Source organism: Pelophylax lessonae, assembly GCF_965119305.1.
Source record: "Pelophylax lessonae genome assembly, chromosome: 4".
Classification (NCBI taxonomy): domain Eukaryota; kingdom Metazoa; phylum Chordata; class Amphibia; order Anura; family Ranidae; genus Pelophylax; species Pelophylax lessonae.
In genome coordinates this window covers 97,241,929-97,266,847 of record NC_138771.1, presented here as the reverse complement: position 1 = coordinate 97,266,847, position 24,919 = coordinate 97,241,929, and the positions used below count along the sequence as shown (strand labels likewise).

General features: G+C 39.1%; 1 protein-coding gene across 1 annotated transcript in view; it reads left to right on the top strand.

The window, feature by feature from the left end:
* CCPG1 (cell cycle progression 1) overlaps nt 1-24,919 on the top strand; it is a gene marked incomplete at its 5' end in the record, with an annotated part of 82,694 nt that overhangs the window by 31,914 nt on the left and 25,861 nt on the right. The window contains 2 exons of the mRNA XM_082253486.1: nt 4,110-4,231; nt 21,511-21,636. Of these exons, the coding sequence (XP_082109612.1) occupies nt 4,110-4,231; nt 21,511-21,636 (248 nt within the window). The remainder of the gene's footprint in view (nt 1-4,109; nt 4,232-21,510; nt 21,637-24,919) is intronic.

The window sequence follows — 24,919 nt, the reverse complement described above, 5'->3', positions numbered from 1 at the left end:
CAGCCCATCTGCTTCAAAGTTTGATGTGTTGTGCATTCAGAGATGGTATTCTGCATACCTTGGTTGTAACGAGTGGTTATTTGAGTTACTGCTGCCTTTCTATCATCTTGAACCAGTCTGCCCATTCTCCTTTGACCTCTGGCATCAACAAGGCATTTTCCTCCACACAACTGCTGCTCACTGGATATTTTCTCTTTTTCGGACCATTCTCTGTAAACCCTAGAGATGGTTGTGTGTGAAAATCCCAGTAGATTCGCACTTTTTGAAATACTCAGACCAGCCTGTCTGGTACCAACAGCTATGCCACGTTCGAAGTCCCTTAAATCCCCTTTCTTCCCCTTTCTGATGCGTGGTTTGAACTAGAGCAAATCCTCTTCACCACGTGTAGATGCCTAAATGCACTAGGTTGCTACCATGTGATTCGCTGATTAGCAATTTGTGCTACCAAGAAATTTAACAGGTATACCTAATAAAGTGGCCAATGAGTGTAAGCTATATGAGCAACACACAGTCTATTGGTACTGTATGTCCATGCTGCATGGCGTGTCCATGATAGTCTGGGCTCACAAGAAATTAGTTGAATGATGCAGGCTATAATTCAACCTGTAAGTGAATGAAGGGGGAAGCAAGAGGCAGTTGTGGAGCATGAAGGGGAGGAGTAGTGTTTATCCACATAGGATGGGTGTGGGCCTATAATTAAAAAAAAAATGCTGGAGATATGCTTTATGATTTCCACAGGATGTGCCCTGTCTTTTATTTATAAAAGCGATAAATTATTCAGCGCTTAATCAAAAACCTGACATGAATGCAGCTGAACACTGAAACAAGGTCAAACCAACCAAACCTTAAAACTTGAGCATAAAAGAAACAATAGTGTAACGCTAGAAATGATAACAATTACAACATAACACACAATGTGGTATGAAAGTCCATAAAAGTCCAAAGAGAAGGGGATGCCAAATAGAGATGTCTTCAGTGCAGAAAGGGTAAAATAAAACACAGTTGCTGTGAACCCTTTCACCAAAGAGTATTACTGCCTCTCACCTCCAGCAAACGGCCACTAAGGGTCACCAGGCCAAAGAGCAGGGCTGCAGACACTAATCCTCTGTGTATATCCACGACTTAGTATAGGCATGTCATCCATTCAAGAAAAAATAAGTAACAATCTAAGTGCTCTCCATCTTACTCAAACTTTATTAAAAGAACTTACAGACAAAGCACTGACACAGTGCATAATGCAGGCTTTTCGGATCAAGCTTCTGCTGTGGGTGGCCGCGGGTGACGCCAGACTCCTCCCCCCGTATGCGTTACGTCAGTGGGCATGACATCGTCAGCGGGGCTGGAGAAGCGTCTAATCCCCGCTCATTAAATATACTGTAGCCTAGCAACGGGATGCTACAATGGGTTACCAGGAAGTCAGGAGAGCAGCGCCACTGCGCCCTCCCCATATCAGGACCTGCCCTATTTCCTGTGGACCCCGGATACTGAATGTAATGGGAAAGCCTGCTATAACAATGGGTAACGAATATAGTTAACCCTCAAATGCTTAAAATGCAAATCAATAAAAGGAGATTATTAAAATGACACAACCAGATGCCTGCTTACCAGAAGCAGGGCGTCCCACCCTATATAGGTATGTGGGTCTCCTTAATTAAAAAGCAGTGTATATAATATAGATTGTATTTAAAATACATAAATATATAAACCACTGAGTATGACATAAACCACGGCCACCCAAATCACTTCAATCAATAAACATTCAAGCGGAATAACAATTAATCAATATTAATTCAAAAACAATTAATGATCATAAAAAATCATTTTTAAATTCAAAAAGTACAAAATATACTAAAGTATATACTGAAAAATAAAAAATAATAATAATGCATGACACCTATTTCAAAATCAAAATCTACATTTAAACCCCCAGGTGACAGTACATGTGTGCGGTAAATCCAATAGGATTCTCTCTGGCTCAGCTTGCGTATGAAGTTCCCACCCCTCCAGTGACGCTCCACCTTCTCCAAGCCCCAGAATTTTAAACCTGTTGGGTCACGCTGGTGGCTATTTTTGAAATGCCTGGGAACACTATGATTAATTTTACCCTGTCTAATTTTGCTTATGTGTTCCCCCACTCGTACATGGAGAGCCCTGGAGGTTCTCCCAATGTATTGTAACCCGCACCCACACAGCATATATACTACGCCTTGTGTGGTGCAGGTTATGAAATCTTTAATCGGGTGCACCTCCCCAGTGGCAGTGGCTGTGAATTTCTTCCTCTTCTTCATGTTGTTTTTGGAATTTCTGCATGCCGCACACTTGCCGCATGGGTAGAAACCTTTTAAGAGGGGAAATAATCTCCACAGTCACCGGGGGTTCAACCATCCCTGGTGCCACACGATCCCGTAATGAGCGGGCCTTCCTGTATATAAATTTGGGCTGTGTCGGGAGCATGACCGCATTTTGGGCCCTGTTCTCCTAAAAGGTTTCTACGCATGTGGCAAGTGTGCGGCATGCAGGAATTCCAAAAACAACGTCAGGTCAGAACACAAGGACACATGGAACAATCTGAAGGTTGACCTATACCTGCAGGCATCACAATATTCTGCACTCGAGTATTTGTTACCTTAGACATGTTTAAACCATGACAGGTTTAATTTGAAGCCAAAGAAAGCCAAACAACTAGAATGAGCAATTCAGCAGTTGTGGTGGCCTCCTTGTTTCTTTCATGAAGACAAGAATAGAGGCAATGCCATCTAAGAGTAGCAGTATGAGACTTTAATAGCCATAATAAGTAAACTGCTCACAAGATGATGGTATGTAAGCGCTCGTCAAAAGAATATTATTCCCCACTGTGTATGACCGGATGGTCGGCGATCCTAGTCAGGGACACCGGATGGAGCCTTCGGCTGTGTGGGTTGATAGCAACACTTCTTGAGCTGATCCAAGGATCCTGGGGGGAGCTGACGTCTTGGGTGTCACAAGCGACGCCACGCCTATCGCTTGTGACGCCCAAGACTTCGGCTCCCCCCAGGATCCTCGGACCAGCTCCAGGAAGTATTGGTATCCACCCACACAGCCGAGGGCTCCATCCCGCCTCCCTGACTAGGATCACTGACCATCCAGTCATACACAACGAGGACTCTTATTCTTACATACCATCATCTTGTGAGTTGTTTACTTATTATGGCTATTAAAGTCTCATACTGCTACTTTTAGATGGCGTGGTCTCTCTTCTTGTCTTCCCTGCAGAGTCGGACTCTCCTTCTGCCTGTTGTTGTTTTTATTTATACAGTTATTGGGAATGATAGCTTTTAGGATAGCTGGATATCCTACCTTTTGCTATTTGTTTCTTTCATGTTATGTGCTGTTTAGTATTTGTATTCAATGTATTTTTTAAAGCGTTATTGTTTTAGGTTTCATGTACACTAGGTTTTTTTTATTCTGCTTCTAGGGACGTCTGGCTTTTCTTTTTTCTGACTCTAAACACCCCAGCATGTTAGCCTATGTTTCCATGAACACACAGGCATTCAGAGGCAGAAAAAAAACCCACTTCTAGCATGTCCAGCGGCGTTTTGGCAGAAAATGCTTGACGCCTATAAACGTGCATTAATACTAGGTGTGTTTTGCCACTTGTCAGTTAATACATTTCAGTGGCCAGAATAAATTATTATTCTGGCCAATGAAATGAATTTGCACTCAATCGCTTGATGCGCCTAAACAAGTCACATGCGTTTACAAGCGTTTTTACTTCTAAAACACTGCTGCCAGAAGGAAAGCTGTCTAGCGTGAGCTCTGATGAAGGGGGAACTCCCCGAAACGTGTAAGCGTTTTTTTTGGTGGTCAACATCCTTCCACGGCCTGCGGCGGCTGAGGATGCCCAGTGGAGACCCCTGGTGGTTCCTCATTGCTTATTGCCCGTGTTTCATAATCGTATTGTGAGTATAATGTGTATACATGTCTATTACAATAAATTGTTTTAAAGATAATGCGCTAGGCTGGTGCGCCCTCTGTCCATTTCTCTTTTCCAGTAACAGCTGGGCAAACGTCCTGTGTGCATGGGGCCTTAGTCTTAGACTGCATGAGAAACTTTTTTTTTTCTTTTAAAGGTACTATTCAAATACTGGAACGTCAAAAATATGTGGAAAAAATCCGTGAAAATGAGATAAATGACATGAAGGATGACCTGGTTCAGTGTCAAAAGGACCAAGAATCCACAATAGAACAGAAAGTGAGTCCATATAGTTATAAAGTACAGTAAAACCTTGGATTGTGAGCATAATTAATTTCCGGAAATGTGCTTTTTAATCTAAAGCACTCGTATATCAAAGCAAATTTCCCCATAAGAAATAATGGCAATTCAGATGATTCCTTCCACAACCATTTATTCTTATAAAAATGATTTAACAGGGGTTGTTTCTGTTTAAAAGTCCTAATCAGGTGACACAAAGAACAAAAAAAGCAGCGCCATCTAAGTGTAACTGTAGTATGCTCACAGTTTTAATGTAAAAATAAGTGTAATGACCCTCACAATGTTAAGAAGTCTGGTGCTCATCCGTTTAAAGCCGCTGGTGTATACAGTACGTGGACAGAGATCCGGGGGCGCTGGTGGCTCTCAGCTCTTCCTGGAGAACTCAGAGACACTGGGGACGTCACTGCTAGGTGCTCTGAACGTGCGCTACGCCCGTCCCACCCAGCTAGGAGTGTCTCCAAGTGTCTCTGAGTTCCTCAGGAATCGTTGGAGCCACCACCACCCCCGGACCTCTGGCCACATACTGTATACATCAGCGGCTTTACACAGATGAGCACCAGACTCCTTAATGCTGGATATTTTTTATATTGTGTGTCATTGAACTTCTTTTATATTGAAACTGTGATTATACTACTCAACGCTACTCCTATAGTAAGACATCGCTCATATATCGAGCTAAAATGTAAAAAAAAAAGTTTGCTCGCCTTTCAAAACACTCGTAGACCGCGTTACTCTCAATCCAAGGTACATTCTTTAACATTGTGAGCGTTTTATGGATTGAAAACTTCTGTATCGTACTTATGGTGGTTGAATCGGGGGGAAAAGGCACATGGCTTAGTTCACTGACATAGCATAAAGAAAGGGGCAACTCAAGGACTGAGTAGAAAAAGACACTGAAAAGTCATCATGGAGCTTGAACAATGCCAGTAATTACTAAGCCAAGTATCAGCATGGTAATAAGGCAGCACACTATAGTTATTGTAGTTGGGTAAAATGTAATGACGTTACTTATTAGAATTGATGTGGACTATCAGAAGTTTATCCCAACTTCTGATTCAAAAATGTGATGTCCGCACTCCACAGAGCCCTGTCAGGTTCCAGGCTTTTTTTTTCTAGTGTAGTTCAGGCAATAACTGCTAAAGTTGTATTGCTTTACTATTAGAAACATCCACTTGGCATCAACTCCTGCAGTATGTGTCAGATATTGTACCACCTCATATTTTCCATTTGGTAAAGGGGTTTCCTACTCAGACTGCAATATAACCTAAGAAGCTGAATAATGTTAGGTGCTGTCCAACACTATGGGGTGATGTTTTTGTGTTTCTAAGAATTAAAGTGCTACTAAACCCACATCAGTCTGTATATGCAGTAAAGCAATCTTGTTATGCTCACAGTGGAACCTAAGTGGTTAATCCTGTGCAGTGTGTAAAAAAGGCTGTTTGATCCTAACTTCTCTGATCCTCCTCTTCTTCCACTGTCCCCAAACCATCTCCTGATAAGCCTTTGGAATCCCTCTGCACATGCTCAACTTGGTGTTTATTGCTAGAGAATTTTTTGGGTTTTTTTCTTGGAAGGGTGCATGTGATTGGCACAGGGCCAATCAGCACTGTCCAGACAGAGGGTCATGGGTCCTGCAGCCTCATAGGACTAGAATGAAGACTCCTGCTACAATCTTTAACCAGACACTGATAGAAGTCACAAGATTGCTCTAACTGCTGATGTGAAAAGGTATTTAGCAGTTTATATTTACTAAAATAATTGCATTTCCATGTTCTGTATACTGTGGGAGAGCAGATATAGTGAATGCAGGCTCCTGGGTTTAGTAACACTTTAAATCAAAACAGCACATTACTGCTAAGTGCTATATACAAATACCAACTGTTCTTTCAATATGTAAGGTCATCAAGTATTCATTGATATTGCATATATATGAACTTTGATTACGTCTAAGCATTTATAAAAGACCTAAATCTATTTAAAGAAGACCTTCTGCCCCTGGCCCTTTTATAAATAATGTCATGAAGATTAATATTAAATAAAATGCAGCGCTAATGCATAGAAATAAAATCAAAATGTAAAGTCCACAATGTATGTAATAATGTTTTATGCAGGAGGTGACCAGCGCTATGGAGTTTATAATAAATACAAAAAAAGGGACCTAAGGTGTAAGCTGCCAACAACCAACCCTGAAAGGGTTAAAAGTGATAAAATTATAAAGAAGGTTGAGACCGGCGCTACCTTTAAAGTGCTAATGTGCCAAATAAATAAATAAATAGAGTAATAAGTAAAGTGCTGAAGTGTATTATTTATTTAAAGTGCTCATATTCTGAGTGATAACGGGTTAGGTATTGCAATATTTATCATAAGTGCTAGTGCCAGAAAAAAACTTGAAAAAAGAAACCAAACCCGGTGCTTTTATTCAAAATAATAATGTGTATTACAGTGATAAAGCGTGGAAGTTTACATAAATGACATATACATAAACGGTGCTTATTTTATTGGAAAAAATAACTGTAAATAATCCCTGTTATTATTACGTGCTGTGATCATAAAGTGATGTGAAACTTTCCATATATATGCAAGAAAATGAATAAATTAAATAAATTAGTAAGTCCTCTTTAGTAGAGAAATGAAAAAACAGGTGTTGAACAAAGAAAAAGTAGGGCACGGATTGCAAACACCACTATAGCCACTAGGTGTCGCACCCGGCCAATATACCACCTGTGTATCGATAGGGACCAATATGGAATCCTGGGGTTCCCTCAACACGGTCTCTCCTCGTCCGGAGTACCTCAGGATATAAAAGAGAGAGAGAGGGGGACCCCTTGGTGCGATGTATAGTGCCAATCTTTTAAATGGCGAGGTAGTAACTCACGGTTAGGCTGTCCTCGATCAGTAAAGAGAAGCCGGGAAGCTTCCGCGTTCCACGGCCCAAGCTCCAAATACCGGAAGTGACGTAGTGACGTAAGACTCCACCCTACGCGTTTCGTAATGCAACGTCTACTGGAGCGGCGTCAACATATCGGGCTCCCGGTGTTAAATAGCCGCACTGTCTCCTAGGTAACCAAATGGCTTCCGCCGCCATATTGGTGCTCTCGGACCCGAAGCCGGACGGAGGACACCTTTAGCCTCACTGCAATGCCGGCGTTTTTGGGAGTGGCAGCTTTCATCATTTCGGGGACAGCCAATACCGATCAAGGTGTATATGTAAACTTGCGAATCATGCGAAAAATAAAAATAAAAATAAATATAAAAATAAAAATAAAAATAAAAAATAGTTTTATTTCAAAAAATTCTTCTCCGCAATGAAAAGGGAAATAAAAAGGGAAATAAAAACAAAAACTTTATTTAAAAATGGCGACAATGGAACTATCTGATAGCCAGACTAATAACCAATTCCATGGAATATATACCACTTCTCTCTGCAGGCCCATTCTGATATTCAGTGTACAAAGGGGAACAGCCAAAGGGCATGTCTGAAAGGTTTTCTTAAATAACAGGGTAATACTGGATGGTTAATGATTTAAAATTTGTATATAAAGAGTGAAAAATTATATTGATAAAAGTAAAGATAAAAACAAAAATTATAAAATATGATAAAATAATTTATATTGAGATAATGTCTATTCATTGGAGTTCTTCTGATCTAATGTTCGTGTTGTTGTTGCTTCGGATGTATTCCTAAATGTTTAAACGGGATCAACCATATTATCCAATTTACATATTTTAGTCATGTTGATTTTATATTGATGCTGGATGAGAAGGCTTATTCCTATTCGTCATTAAGCTGAATAAAAATTTCACGCATTTATTTTTTGTTTGATTTTATATTGATGCTGGATGAGAACGCTTATTCCTGTTCCTCTTTATGCTGAATAAAAAATTCCACAAAAAAATTTTCACGTATTTATTTTTCATTTGCACCATGCTGCTTGGCAAAAAATATATAAAAAAATATATAAAAAAATATATAAAAAATATATAGTTCAATGGTTTTTAAAATCATTTTTTATATTCAAAATTATGTGTTGAGGTTGGACAAAAGGGCTCCTCAGGATTATTGTTCTTTTGTGGTCTTTTTTGAGAGGAAATTTTCTTTCATGTGTGTATATATATATATACACGTGTAGTGCGGGTGACCCCAAATATATATACAGTTGCTAGATAGAACAATTTATTCCACTAGGAGAAAGTTTTTTTTGTGTTTTTTTGTTTATAGCGATTATTTACCGTATGGTGATAATATTTAGGTAGAAAATATGTTACTGGGAGTTTGCTTACGGGCAATGTAAAAATATACAATAAAATGCAGATATGCTTAGAGATATAAAATACAAATATCCAGGAATTAAAAACCAAAAAACGATTATTATGGTTCTCCATAAGAAAAAGATAAAAATAATTTTTTAAAAATTATGTAAGAGGTATGAAATTTAATTAATATAGGAAATTGGATAAAAACTTAAAACCTCTAAAAACTTTTTATAAGATGGGAATCCTTTAAAATCCTATTACAAACCTTTTCTTAAAAATTGGGTACTAAAAAGGAAGGATTTTTTTAAAAGGATTTTTTAAAAGGATTTTTTAAAAAGAACTCTTTGAAAAGATAAAAGGTGGAGGGGGGAGGGGGGGGGGGGGAGTTCAAGATAAAGGATAAAATGTATATAAAATTGTGGATTAGATGTCTGTTATAAAACAGTTTAGATCTATATCTACATTCAACCCATCAGGGCGAAGAGATCTCATCAGAAAAATCCACTTAGTTTCGTTTCTTGATATCATCCTTTTCTTGTTTCCTCCTCTCCAATCCCCTTTAATTTTGTCAATTCCATAGAAAATTAAGCCAGATGGGTTTTTTGCATGTTTTTCTTTAAAATGTCTTGAAAGGTTGTGTTTGTCGAACCCCTTTTTAATATTTTTTATATGTTCCCTAATTCTTACATATAGGGGACGAGTTGTTCTGCCTATATATTGTAAATGACAGGGGCATTCGATGACATAGGTTACATGTGTACTATTGCAGGTGATGGTTTCCCTTATTTTATACTCTACACCTGTGGTGTGAGATTTAAATCTATCAGTCTTCCTTGGTTGATGTCTATTATTCCTACAAGGAAGGCAGTTCCGACACCTAAAAAAACCATTAATGTTTGTAGGCAATTTTATTGTTTTTGGGGGATTCACCACGTTGTGTACCACCTTGTCTCTCAGTGTAGGTGCTCTCCTGTATACAAAGGATGGTTTATTAGGCAAAATTTTCTTGAGTGTCCTGTCCGCTGTAAGAATGGGCCAATATTTCTTGATTATTTTCTCCACATCTTTATGCTGCCTATTATAGCCAGTAATAAAGGCAAACTCATGTTTGTTATGTTTGGCTTTTTTCCTCCCATTTTCTTTTATCAGATCCTTTCTATCAGTGTTCTTTATCATGTTCTTTAAAATTTCCAGGTTTTTCTTTTTGTATCCTTTTTCCACAAACCTTTGTATAAGGGCATCTGCTTGTGTGTTAAAATCTTGAATATTACTGCAGTTTCTCCGTATGCGTAATAATTGCCCTTTCGGGATGTTGCCCAACCACTGTGGGTGGTGGCAGCTTCTAATTGGAATATATCCATTCTTGTCTGTTTTTTTAAAAAAGGTCTTACTCGCCAATTTCCCATCCTGTTTAAAAAGTTCCAAATCTAAAAAAGCCACTTTACGGTTATCCCAATTTCCTGTAAACGTAATTCCATAAGCATTTGCGCTGATTTCATCAAAAAAGTTTTGTAATGATTCCATATCTCCTCTCCATATCAGAATAATATCATCTATATACCTCTGGTAATACTTTAAATTTGGCCTTTCCACACTGAAAACTTGCTCCTCTTCCCATTTTTGCATGAAGATATTAGCGACACTGGGGGCATACTTTGCCCCCATAGCTACTCCTTTCGTTTGGCCATAGTATCTTCCTTTATACCAGAAGTAATTCGAGTTCATTGCCATTTTCAGACCTTCTAAAATAAAGTGCACCTGTGCATGTTTTAGATCTGTGTTTTTAAAAAGGGCCCACTCTACGCTATCCAGCCCATCTTGTTGTACTATATTAGTATATAGCGAATTTACGTCAATGGTGACAAGGATATCTTCCTCCCTAATTTCCAACTTCTGAATATCCGATAATAGTTGTTTGCTGTCTCTGAGGTACGATTTACCTTTAGGTACCAGGGGTTGTAAGAATTTGTCCAGATACTCTCCTAATCGAGAGTGGACAGAATTAATGCCACTCACTATGGGGCGCCCTGGTGGTTTCTCTTCATTTTTATGTATTTTGGGTAAATAATATATGACTGGTGTTTTTGCAGCTTCCAAATGTAGATATTTTGCCTCTTTACTATTTAAAATGCCCAAGTCTTTTCCTTTCTTAATATATGTTTTCAGATTTTTTTCGTATTTCTTTTTGGGGTCCCCAGGGAGTTTTTTGTATGTGTCTTCCGCACTGAGGAGATGCTCCATTTCGTCCTCATAATCTTTTTGGTTTAGGATGACCAGACCTCCTCCCTTGTCAGCTGGTCTGATAACAATTCCTTTCTTTTTTTCAAGTTTTTTGATCGTATTCCAAATATCTTTTTCTTTTCTATTTTTTATCTTTAAAGCTCTAATTTCTTCTTCCACCATCCTTTTAAAAACTTCTAAATTTTCATTATGGGGATTTTTTGGGTTAAAAGTCGACCTGTTTTTAAGTGCAGTGTGCCTAAATCCAGTATTTTCTGAAGGATTTCCATTCTCACCTTTAATTTCAAAAAATTTTTTGATATTAATCTTGCGTATATACTTTTGCAGGTCTATGTAGGCCTCGAATTTGTCCAAATTTTTATCCGGCGCATACTTAAGGCCTAAATCCAGAAGCCTCAGTTCATCATCATCAAAGGTAATGCTGCTTAGGTTAAAAATTCCTTTTCCTATTGTTCTCTCCTTCTTTTTCTTAGACCCCCCTCGTTTACCCCTTGGCCTCCGTTTCCTCCATATTCGTAGAACCTCTGGGGATCCTCTCTCCTGTGCGAATCGTATCCTCCTTGTCTTGGGGGGCCTTGATGATTTTCCCGTTGGGGCCTTTCTCTGTCTTCCCTCCAATTTATGTGTTGATTCCCTTGTGGTCTGTGGGGTCCTCTCGGGCCCCCTTGGTACTGTCCCTGTCTCCAGGGTTGGTGCCAACCATTGTTCCTCCATTGGCCTTGATGTCCTTGAGGGCCTCCTCTGGGTGGTCTTCCCCTGTTCCCCCTGGGAAAAAAACCCCTTCTGGGAGGAGGTCCTCTGTTGTTGTAATGGTCATCTGAGTATTGTCTTGGGGGAGGTCCCCTATTTTCGTAATGGTCATCTGAGTAGTGTCTTAAGGGAGAGAACCTATTGTATGTGTCAATGCGATTATGGGAATTATATGGTGTTCTGTTTTCCGAATATGCATTATCTCTGTGATCAGTATAAATTGGTCTTTGTTCCAGGGATCTTTCTCCATTTGTTCTTCCTCCGTTTGCTGGCGTTCTGGGAGTTCTGGGGGTTCTAGGGGTTGCAGGTGTTCCGACTTCCATCCAAGAATCCTCATCATCTTCTCCCATTTCAGAAGGTTCCCTGGAGTCCAAGTGGATAGGATCCACACTAGCTCCTAGCCCATTATATAGTTCATCTGATTGCCATTTATATACATCTTTATTCCTGTAGTCCAAGATGTCCCTTTTATACTTCTTCTGTTTTTTAGCTTGTATTGTCTTGTCATACTTTTGTATGGCATCCTGAAGTGCTTTCTCTTTATTCTTGTACTCTGTTGTGTCCGCATATGGTGCTAGCTGTTCTTTAAGTTGTATGATAGTGCTTTCAATTTTTTTAAGTTTGAATTGTCTCCTTTTAATAAGCATCAATAGGAGTTCCTTCTCGCACTTATTAAAAAAGGCATACCATTGGTCCAGGAGGGTTGGGTCTGTGATATGATCATTGGGGGAGATATCCCACCTCAGTCTCCTAGGTGTTATTTCTTCCTTTGTGTATTTTTCCAAGGTTACTATATCCCACCAGACCCGTAGCTGCTTTTCCATGTTGTGTTTTAATTGCTTAAAAGAACCCTCCATGTCCTGTCTCTGTATAATGGTATCCTGATCAAAAATTTCTTCCACATTCACTGCTCTAGAGGTCATGTATTTAAAAATCTCCATTCTGCTGCTAGGTCTTGATGAAGTCACCAAGGTGTCTTCGCAAGAGATGTTTTATGCAGGAGGTGACCAGCGCTATGGAGTTTATAATAAATACAAAAAAAGGGACCTAAGGTGTAAGCTGCCAACAACCAACCCTGAAAGGGTTAAAAGTGATAAAATTATAAAGAAGGTTGAGACCGGCGCTACCTTTAAAGTGCTAATGTGCCAAATAAATAAATAAATAGAGTAATAAGTAAAGTGCTGAAGTGTATTATTTATTTAAAGTGCTCATATTCTGAGTGATAACGGGTTAGGTATTGCAATATTTATCATAAGTGCTAGTGCCAGAAAAAAACTTGAAAAAAGAAACCAAACCCGGTGCTTTTATTCAAAATAATAATGTGTATTACAGTGATAAAGCGTGGAAGTTTACATAAATGACATATACATAAACGGTGCTTATTTTATTGGAAAAAATAACTGTAAATAATCCCTGTTATTATTACGTGCTGTGATCATAAAGTGATGTGAAACTTTCCATATATATGCAAGAAAATGAATAAATTAAATAAATTAGTAAGTCCTCTTTAGTAGAGAAATGAAAAAACAGGTGTTGAACAAAGAAAAAGTAGGGCACGGATTGCAAACACCACTATAGCCACTAGGTGTCGCACCCGGCCAATATACCACCTGTGTATCGATAGGGACCAATATGGAATCCTGGGGTTCCCTCAACACGGTCTCTCCTCGTCCGGAGTACCTCAGGATATAAAAGAGAGAGAGAGGGGGACCCCTTGGTGCGATGTATAGTGCCAATCTTTTAAATGGCGAGGTAGTAACTCACGGTTAGGCTGTCCTCGATCAGTAAAGAGAAGCCGGGAAGCTTCCGCGTTCCACGGCCCAAGCTCCAAATACCGGAAGTGACGTAGTGACGTAAGACTCCACCCTACGCGTTTCGTAATGCAACGTCTACTGGAGCGGCGTCAACATATCGGGCTCCCGGTGTTAAATAGCCGCACTGTCTCCTAGGTAACCAAATGGCTTCCGCCGCCATATTGGTGCTCTCGGACCCGAAGCCGGACGGAGGACACCTTTAGCCTCACTGCAATGCCGGCGTTTTTGGGAGTGGCAGCTTTCATCATTTCGGGGACAGCCAATACCGATCAAGGTGTATATGTAAACTTGCGAATCATGCGAAAAATAAAAATAAAAATAAATATAAAAATAAAAATAAAAATAAAAAATAGTTTTATTTCAAAAAATTCTTCTCCGCAATGAAAAGGGAAATAAAAAGGGAAATAAAAACAAAAACTTTATTTAAAAATGGCGACAATGGAACTATCTGATAGCCAGACTAATAACCAATTCCATGGAATATATACCACTTCTCTCTGCAGGCCCATTCTGATATTCAGTGTACAAAGGGGAACAGCCAAAGGGCATGTCTGAAAGGTTTTCTTAAATAACAGGGTAATACTGGATGGTTAATGATTTAAAATTTGTATATAAAGAGTGAAAAATTATATTGATAAAAGTAAAGATAAAAACAAAAATTATAAAATATGATAAAATAATTTATATTGAGATAATGTCTATTCATTGGAGTTCTTCTGATCTAATGTTCGTGTTGTTGTTGCTTCGGATGTATTCCTAAATGTTTAAACGGGATCAACCATATTATCCAATTTACATATTTTAGTCATGTTGATTTTATATTGATGCTGGATGAGAAGGCTTATTCCTATTCGTCATTAAGCTGAATAAAAATTTCACGCATTTATTTTTTGTTTGATTTTATATTGATGCTGGATGAGAACGCTTATTCCTGTTCCTCTTTATGCTGAATAAAAAATTCCACAAAAAAATTTTCACGTATTTATTTTTCATTTGCACCATGCTGCTTGGCAAAAAATATATAAAAAAATATATAAAAAAATATATAAAAAATATATAGTTCAATGGTTTTTAAAATCATTTTTTATATTCAAAATTATGTGTTGAGGTTGGACAAAAGGGCTCCTCAGGATTATTGTTCTTTTGTGGTCTTTTTTGAGAGGAAATTTTCTTTCATGTGTGTATATATATATATACACGTGTAGTGCGGGTGACCCCAAATATATATACAGTTGCTAGATAGAACAATTTATTCCACTAGGAGAAAGTTTTTTTTGTGTTTTTTTGTTTATAGCGATTATTTACCGTATGGTGATAATATTTAGGTAGAAAATATGTTACTGGGAGTTTGCTTACGGGCAATGTAAAAATATACAATAAAATGCAGATATGCTTAGAGATATAAAATACAAATATCCAGGAATTAAAAACCAAAAAACGATTATTATGGTTCTCCATAAGAAAAAGATAAAAATAATTTTTTAAAAATTATGTAAGAGGTATGAAATTTAATTAATATAGGAAATTGGATAAAAACTTAAAACCTCTAAAAACTTTTTATAAGATGGGAATCCTTTAAAATCCTATTACAAACCTTTTCTTAAAAATTGGGTACTAAAAAGGAAGGATTTTTTTAAAAGGATTTTTTAAAAGGATTTTTTAAAAAGAACTCTTTGAAAAGATAAAAGGTGGAGGGGGGAGGGGGGGGGGGAGTTCAAGATAAAGGATAAAATGTATATAAAATTGTGGATTAGATGTCTGTTATAAAACAGTTTAGATCTATATCTACATTCAACCCATCAGGGCGAAGAGATCTCATCAGAAAAATCCACTTAGTTTCGTTTCTTGATATCATCCTTTTCTTGTTTCCTCCTCTCCAATCCCCTTTAATTTTGTCAATTCCATAGAAAATTAAGCCAGATGGGTTTTTTGCATGTTTTTCTTTAAAATGTCTTGAAAGGTTGTGTTTGTCGAACCCCTTTTTAATATTTTTTATATGTTCCCTAATTCTTACATATAGGGGACGAGTTGTTCTGCCTATATATTGTAAATGACAGGGGCATTCGATGACATAGGTTACATGTGTACTATTGCAGGTGATGGTTTCCCTTATTTTATACTCTACACCTGTGGTGTGAGATTTAAATCTATCAGTCTTCCTTGGTTGATGTCTATTATTCCTACAAGGAAGACTGAGGAGCCCTTTTGTCCAACCTCAACACATAATTTTGAATATAAAAAATGATTTTAAAAACCATTGAACTATATATTTTTTATATATTTTTTTATATATTTTTTTATATATTTTTTGCCAAGCAGCATGGTGCAAATGAAAAATAAATACGTGAAAATTTTTTTGTGGAATTTTTTATTCAGCATAAAGAGGAACAGGAATAAGCGTTCTCATCCAGCATCAATATAAAATCAAACAAAAAATAAATGCGTGAAATTTTTATTCAGCTTAATGACGAATAGGAATAAGCCTTCTCATCCAGCATCAATATAAAATCAACATGACTAAAATATGTAAATTGGATAATATGGTTGATCCCGTTTAAACATTTAGGAATACATCCGAAGCAACAACAACACGAACATTAGATCAGAAGAACTCCAATGAATAGACATTATCTCAATATAAATTATTTTATCATATTTTATAATTTTTGTTTTTATCTTTACTTTTATCAATATAATTTTTCACTCTTTATATACAAATTTTAAATCATTAACCATCCAGTATTACCCTGTTATTTAAGAAAACCTTTCAGACATGCCCTTTGGCTGTTCCCCTTTGTACACTGAATATCAGAATGGGCCTGCAGAGAGAAGTGGTATATATTCCATGGAATTGGTTATTAGTCTGGCTATCAGATAGTTCCATTGTCGCCATTTTTAAATAAAGTTTTTGTTTTTATTTCCCTTTTTATTTCCCTTTTCATTGCGGAGAAGAATTTTTTGAAATAAAACTATTTTTTATTTTTATTTTTATTTTTATATTTATTTTTATTTTTATTTTTCGCATGATTCGCAAGTTTACATATACACCTTGATCGGTATTGGCTGTCCCCGAAATGATGAAAGCTGCCACTCCCAAAAACGCCGGCATTGCAGTGAGGCTAAAGGTGTCCTCCGTCCGGCTTCGGGTCCGAGAGCACCAATATGGCGGCGGAAGCCATTTGGTTACCTAGGAGACAGTGCGGCTATTTAACACCGGGAGCCCGATATGTTGACGCCGCTCCAGTAGACGTTGCATTACGAAACGCGTAGGGTGGAGTCTTACGTCACTACGTCACTTCCGGTATTTGGAGCTTGGGCCGTGGAACGCGGAAGCTTCCCGGCTTCTCTTTACTGATCGAGGACAGCCTAACCGTGAGTTACTACCTCGCCATTTAAAAGATTGGCACTATACATCGCACCAAGGGGTCCCCCTCTCTCTCTCTTTTATATCCTGAGGTACTCCGGACGAGGAGAGACCGTGTTGAGGGAACCCCAGGATTCCATATTGGTCCCTATCGATACACAGGTGGTATATTGGCCGGGTGCGACACCTAGTGGCTATAGTGGTGTTTGCAATCCGTGCCCTACTTTTTCTTTGTTCAACACCTGTTTTTTCATTTCTCTACTAAAGAGGACTTACTAATTTATTTAATTTATTCATTTTCTTGCATATATATGGAAAGTTTCACATCACTTTATGATCACAGCACGTAATAATAACAGGGATTATTTACAGTTATTTTTTCCAATAAAATAAGCACCGTTTATGTATATGTCATTTATGTAAACTTCCACGCTTTATCACTGTAATACACATTATTATTTTGAATAAAAGCACCGGGTTTGGTTTCTTTTTTCAAGTTTTTTTCTGGCACTAGCACTTATGATAAATATTGCAATACCTAACCCGTTATCACTCAGAATATGAGCACTTTAAATAAATAATACACTTCAGCACTTTACTTATTACTCTATTTATTTATTTATTTGGCACATTAGCACTTTAAAGGTAGCGCCGGTCTCAACCTTCTTTATAATTTTATCAATGTATGTAATAAGTCCACGGTGTGTGAAAATAGGACGACACTCGGTGAACAGGAATAGCTTGCATCTCCACCACAGAAATCTGTAGCCTCTTACCAGAATGAATTGATCACCGCTCTCACAGTGATCAAAAACGCCTTTAAATCCCAGAGGAGATCATACTGGGGGGCACTTGGTCCTATATCCTCTAGACGAGTGTAATATACTGGTCCTTGCAAACTTCCAATAGGGATGGTGGTACCATGAAAGTAAAAGAAGACAATGGTGCAGTACCTTTCAAACAGATATGGTTAACCCCCCCCCCCCCCCGGTTTTCTTTTCTTTTAATGTCATGAAGATGACCTAAGACATAAACAAGTACAGTTACCCACCCCCATGCTGCCCCACCTTCTTCCTTCATCTTCTTGATGGTGCCTCCGTGTTCTTTTTTCACTCCCATGCAGACGTTTTTTAATTATTTTCTGTGGTCTCCTTGCAGTATAATCCTTTTGCGCCTTCTTAAGGAGTGCATGTTGTCATTATATTTGTTTGTTTAGAAAAAAAAAATCCTTCCTAGCCAAGATCCGGGGGGTAAGGGGGTAAAGCCTTTTTTTTTTTTACCAGAGAAGTGTAACATCATACGGTGCATGTGTTAGATGAGCTATGTAACCAAAATGAAACAAATCACCGCTCTGAAAACATTCAGCTGAGCCAGATGGAACCCGAGCAACTGTGGCAGTCCTAAAGGAATGGGTGCTCACCAAGGTCCGTGACCTGAGGAATCCATGTAAATGAAGAAGAAAGTGGCACTTCCAGACCCAGGAACTTGGAAACTTGAGTTTATTTCTTCAAATCATAGGTACAACATCAGACAAGACTGCAAGACAAACTGGACAGCAGACGCGTTTCACACCTTGTGCTTATTCATTGCTCAAATGAATAATGAATAATGAGCAATGAATAAGCACAAGGTGTGAAACGCGTCTGCTGTCCAGTTTGTCTTGCAGTCTTGTCTGATGTTGTACCTATGATTTGAAGAAATAAACTCAAATTTCCAAGTTCCTGGGTCTGGAAGTGCCACTTTCTTCTTCATTTACTTAGATGAGCTGTGTGACATCATACGATGCATGTGTTAGATGAGCTGTGTGACATCATACGGTGCATGTGTTAGATGAGCTATGTGACATCATACGGTGCATGTGTTAGATGAGCTGTGTGACATCATACGGTGCAGGTGTTAGATGAGATGTGTGACATCATACGGTGCAGGTGTTAGATGAGCTGTGTGACATCATACGGTGCATGTGTTAGATGAGCTGTGTGACATCATATGGTGCATGTGTTAGATGAGCTGTGTGACATCATACGGTGCAGGTGTTAGATGAGATGTGTGACATCATACGGTGCATGTGTTAGATGAGCTGTGTGACATCATATGGTACATGTGTTAGATGAGCTGTATGACATCATATGGTACATGTGTTAGATGAGCTGTGTGACATCATATGGTACATGTATTAGATGAGCTATGTGACATCATATGGTACATGTGTTATATGAGCTGTGTGACATCATACGGTACATGTGTTAGATGAGCTGTGTGACATCATATGGTACATGTGTTAGATGAGCTGTGTGACATCATATGGTACATGTATTAGATGAGCTATGTGACATCATATGGTACATGTGTTATATGAGCTGTGTGACATCATACGGTACATGTGTTAGATGAGCTGTGTGACATCATATGGTACATGTATTAGATGAGCTATGTGACATCATATGGTACATGTGTTATATGAGCTGTGTGACATCATATGGTACATGTGTTAGATGAGCCGTGTGACCTCATATGGTACATGTGTTAGATGAGCTGTGTGACATCATATGGTACATGTGTTAGATGAGTTGTGTGACATCATACGGTACATGTGTTAGATGAGCTGTGTGACATCATACGGTACATGTGTTAGATGAGCTGTGTGACATCATACGGTGCATGTGTTAGATGAGCTATGTGACATCATACGGTGCATGTGTTAGATGAGCTGTGTGACATCATACGGTGCAGGTGTTAGATGAGATGTGTGACATCATACGGTGCAGGTGTTAGATGAGCTGTGTGACATCATACGGTGCATGTGTTAGATGAGCTGTGTGACATCATATGGTGCATGTGTTAGATGAGCTGTGTGACATCATACGGTGCAGGTGTTAGATGAGCTGTGTGACATCATACGGTGCATGTGTTAGATGAGCTGTGTGACATCATATGGTGCATGTGTTAGATGAGCTGTGTGACATCATACGGTGCAGGTGTTAGATGAGATGTGTGACATCATACGGTGCATGTGTTAGATGAGCTGTGTGACATCATATGGTACATGTATTAGATGAGCTATGTGACATCATATGGTACATGTGTTATATGAGCTGTGTGACATCATACGGTACATGTGTTAGATGAGCTGTATGACATCATATGGTACATGTGTTAGATGAGCTGTGTGACATCATATGGTACATGTATTAGATGAGCTATGTGACATCATATGGTACATGTGTTATATGAGCTGTGTGACATCATACGGTACATGTGTTAGATGAGCTGTGTGACATCATATGGTACATGTGTTAGATGAGCTGTGTGACATCATATGGTACATGTATTAGATGAGCTATGTGACATCATATGGTACATGTGTTATATGAGCTGTGTGACATCATACGGTACATGTGTTAGATGAGCTGTGTGACATCATATGGTACATGTATTAGATGAGCTATGTGACATCATATGGTACATGTGTTATATGAGCTGTGTGACATCATATGGTACATGTGTTAGATGAGCTGTGTGACATCATATGGTACATGTGTTAGATGAGTTGTGTGACATCATACGGTACATGTGTTAGATGAGCTGTGTGACATCATACGGTGCATGTGTTAGATGAGCTGTGTGACATCATACGGTACATGTGTTAGATGAGCTGTGTGACATCATATGGTGCATGTGTTAGATGAGCTGTGTGACATCATATGGTGCATGTGTTAGGTGAGCTGTGTGACATCATATGGTACATGTGTTAGATGAGCTGTGTGACATCATACGGTACATAAGGCTGGCTCCACCCAGGAGCGATGACAAGGGTCAAGGGGCAGAGTGGCCATCTTGGAGACACATGTAGAGATGTATTGATATGCAGAGCTGTCCTGTAATGCATGCTGGAGTGTACAGAGAGTCCTGAATAAACAACCGTTGTTCCAGACCAGAGTCCTGTGTATCTCACAACACGGAGAATATAACAAGCTGTGTGACATCATATGGTACATGTGTTAGATGAGCTGTGTGACATCATACGGTGCATGTGTTAGATGAGCTGTGTGACATCATACGGTACATGTGTTAGATTAGCTGTGTGACATCATACGGTACATGTGTTAGATGAGCTGTGTGACATCATACGGTACACGTGTTAGATGAGCTGTGTGACATCATACGGTACATGTGTTAGATGAGATGTGTGACATCATATGGTGCATGTGTTAGATGAGCTGTGTGACATCATACGGTACATGTGTTAGATGAGCTGTGTGACATCATACGGTACATGTGTTAGATGAGCTATGTGACATCATACGGTACATGTGTTAGATGAGCTGTGTGACATCATACGGTACATGTGTTAGATGAGCTGTGTGACATCATACGGTTCATGTGTTAGATGAGCTGTGTGACATCATACGGTACATGTGTTAGATAAGCTGTGTGACATCATACGGTACATGTGTTAGATGAGCTGTGTGACATCATGCTCTCCATCTCACTCATGCACAGTACAACAGTACTGCAATATCTAGTATGATCTCACAGATAAGGTACAAAATCTCCTCGAAGGCACTGATAATGTCTTCCCAGAGGGCATCAGTGTGGCCAGGGATAGGTCATCAGTGCCTTCAGGGAAAAAAGAAAGCGGACAGAGATGCATTTTAGTAAAATAGTCTCTAATAAATGGAAAAGCTCAGACTTTAGGACCATTTTCCTCACTTCCATATCAGAACGGGCTTTTCATTCCCTTGCATCTTGCAGAATATTTGACAGTTTTCACATCAGTTTGGAAGAGTGACACACACAAGTATAACAAGATACATTTTTAATGTATTTTTCAGGAGGTTGTGGAGCAGCTTACAGAAGATCTAGAGGAGAGACACGATTTGGTACTATCTCTTGAGGGACTAATGGATAAAATTGCCAAAGAAAATCAGAAGCTAAAGCAAGAACACACAGAATTAAAGGTATCGTGTCTGCAATTTTATTTTTTGTAATTTCTAGTTTATATCCTGTAAACATACCTGCACTGCTTTACTAAAATCAGAGTTCATGTAATGTTTGGGCATTAAAGTGTAACTAAAGGCAATTTAGAGTAAGGATATAGTAAGGAAGGGTGATAATCAACCCCTTTTGAGTTTTTTTTTGTTTGTTGTTTTTTTTTTTTTTCACAATCTTTCTCTTTGGGGAGATATCCCTTCACTGCCTATCCTATAGCCAAAATGGGAAGTGAGAGACAATCCTTCCAAAGAGGGGAATCCCTGGTTGTCACCAGAACTAGTATTCCTATTGGAAGATTTCCCCTCTACTCTTGTTCCGGTGACAATCCAAAATTTGGGATTTCTTTCACTTTCGATGATAGAGGTAAACAGGACAAATAGTGAGGGTGAATCTCCCTAACAAGGGTACAGACGGCAATAAAAAAATAGCAGGTGTTCCAATCCCTCTTCACTCTGTATAAAACTAAAAAAGAAAAAAAAGTCTTGCCTCTAGAAAAAAATAATTCTGAAAAAAGACTTGAAATTTTTTTATGGTTTTACTTGTACAATAAATTATCTGTTAGTGAATATTCTCTAAAATACAGGTAGAATAAATATAGTGCTCACTACCTCAGACATTTTGTTACAAATTATATTGTAACAATTATATTGGCTTTAGATTTCCTTTAGTGCCGGTTCACACTAGGTCGCTCTGACTTAGGGGGCGACCTGTGAAGTCGCGTGCAGTGTGACTTGCACGGACTTCATAAAATAAATGTCTATGCAAGTCGCCTCCAGGTCGCCCCGAAGTAGTACAGGACCCTTTTTCTAAGTCGGAGCGACTTGTGTCGCTCCTATTAGAACGGCTCCTGTACTACACAATGGGAGCGTGACGGACCGCGACTTGTCAGACTGACAAGTCGCGGTCCAAGTCGGATCAGTGTGAACCAACACTTACAGCTGTTTCCCCAGCTGTAATATTTATATTGTAAGTGTTACTTCTTAAGGCCCCTTTCACATCTGTGTGGTCTGATGCAGTGTATTATTGCACATCATGTTACGCATTAATGGACTAAAACTCGCACCTGCATAATTTTTGCCAATGCAGCACATAATAACGCACAGTATGTGGTGAGGTGCTGCATTGCGCGGTCGTGTGACACTGTACCCAAATAAAATGCATTTCCTTTTTTCCCCACCAATAGAGCTTTCTTTTGGTAGTATATGATCATCACTGCGATGTTTTATTTTTTGCACTATAAACAAAAAAAGACTGAAATTTTTAAAAAATATATATATATTTTACTTTCTGCTATAAAACATATCCAATAAAAAAATGTAAAAAATCTAATTTCATTATAAATTCAGGTCAATATGTATTTTGGTACATGTGTTTGGTTAAAATAAAATCCCAATAAGTGTATATTGATTGATGCAAACAATATAACGTCTACAAACTATGGGACATATTTAGGAATTTTTGTTATTTTTGTTTTACTAGTAATTTCGGTGATCGTCGTTTTATAGCGGGACTCCGATATTGCTGTGGACTGTCGGACACAAACTGACACTTTGCGGGAACCAGTGACACTAATACAGTGATCAGTGCTAAAAATATACACTGTCACTGTACTAATAACACTGGCTGGGAAAGGGGTTAAACATCTAGAGCAATCAAAGAGTTAACTGTGTGCCTAGCCAGTGTTTTTGTGTGCACAGTGTGCTGCTTTCACTTGGGGAAGAGATCGATTCTAGTCTTTGCTTTGCAGAGATACAGGATCGTCCCTTCCCCCGTCACAATTGAGAAAAGCCTTGTTTTGCATATCTCAGTTCTGTGTGTTTTTTTTTTTTTTTTTTTACTAACCATTGGCATGTCCCGGAGGACATGGAGTCCCCAGGACCAGCAGATCAGCTTCTGCAGTGAATTATCACAGCAGAAGCTGCCCGGCCACGGCGCACGCGCCGCCTGCAGACTGAAGTGCAGGATCACGTATATATACATGATCCTGTGCACAGCTCCTGCCCTGTTGCAATACAAGTGCTATAGGGCTGTCAGCAAGTGGTTAAGCAAATTCACTTACTCAGTCCCTCCACGATAGAAGGCTCTTCTACTTACCCGCTCCCACGATAGACGGCAGTTCTCTACGCTCCGGCAATGGAATATGCCCTGGAGTCCTCACACTATGGATTCTGAATCGGTCCTAAAGATTCCAGGACCTTAGACTGCTAGAGCATAGGGAGAAGAGGCTGCCAAGACCGGTCTAAAAGGAAGTTAAAGAGAGGATCGGGTGAGAAAATCTACTTTTCCATGACCATTGCATCTAAATGTGCAGTTAACCCTTGCAGAGCAAATGCAGCTCCATTGTGTGGGAGGATTCTCAAGTTTCTTGGAGTTTAGCTTTAAAGGAAAAGTATGGCCAAAGCTCTTTTGATCATACTTCTCCTATGGGTCACAGGAGTGCACTTAGTTCTGCATTCCTGTGACCCAGTTTTAGCCAACAGTCAGCAAACAACAGAGAACCCCGGTCCAGGCTCTACAGGGATCCCCGACAATGTCGGGATCCATCTAGATGCCTGACCAGCAGCTCTGAGGGCCTGTCAGTAAACCGCTGAGAGCCTGAGCCTGCCGCTCTTGCTCCCTTCACATCCCAGCACCCTAGTGAGCCCTGGAGGAGCAGAGCACAGAGCTGGGGACTGACCTTCCCTGCTCTGTGCTCAGAGGGGACCCAAAAACTGAGCAATCAGCAGTCTTTGATCGCTCAGTTCTAGGTGTCGAGCTGGCGGGGGACAGGTGAAGCTCAGATCCATTCTGCAACCATCTAGGTGAGTATGATTATTTGTTTTTTTTCTTTCTTGCACTTCCCTTTTAATTGCATTGGGGTGCCATTCAAAATTAACGGTACCACAATTGGCTATGTGCAGTGTGGTAATGCTCGTAAAAACAACGCATAGGTGTAAAGCCTGCCTGAAGGTTAAATTAAGTGTAAACCCTAGTGATTATTTTTGCTGCTTTCAGATACATTATATATTCCAGATATACTGTATTTATATATCGTGTGTACACACAGTAAGTATTCCAAGCTGTCCTGTGTTCACTTCCCTTGTTATCTCAAGGAGAGTAGTCAGCTGTGCTGTCCTTATCCTTAGACTACAAAACAAGTAGCCTTTATGTTGTGGAGATGGGAGAGTAGATTGGTCTGGGTAATTTGGCAAGAGAAAACTGGGCATGGCTGATAACATTCAGTCTACAAAAATACTGTGTGTTGTCAGT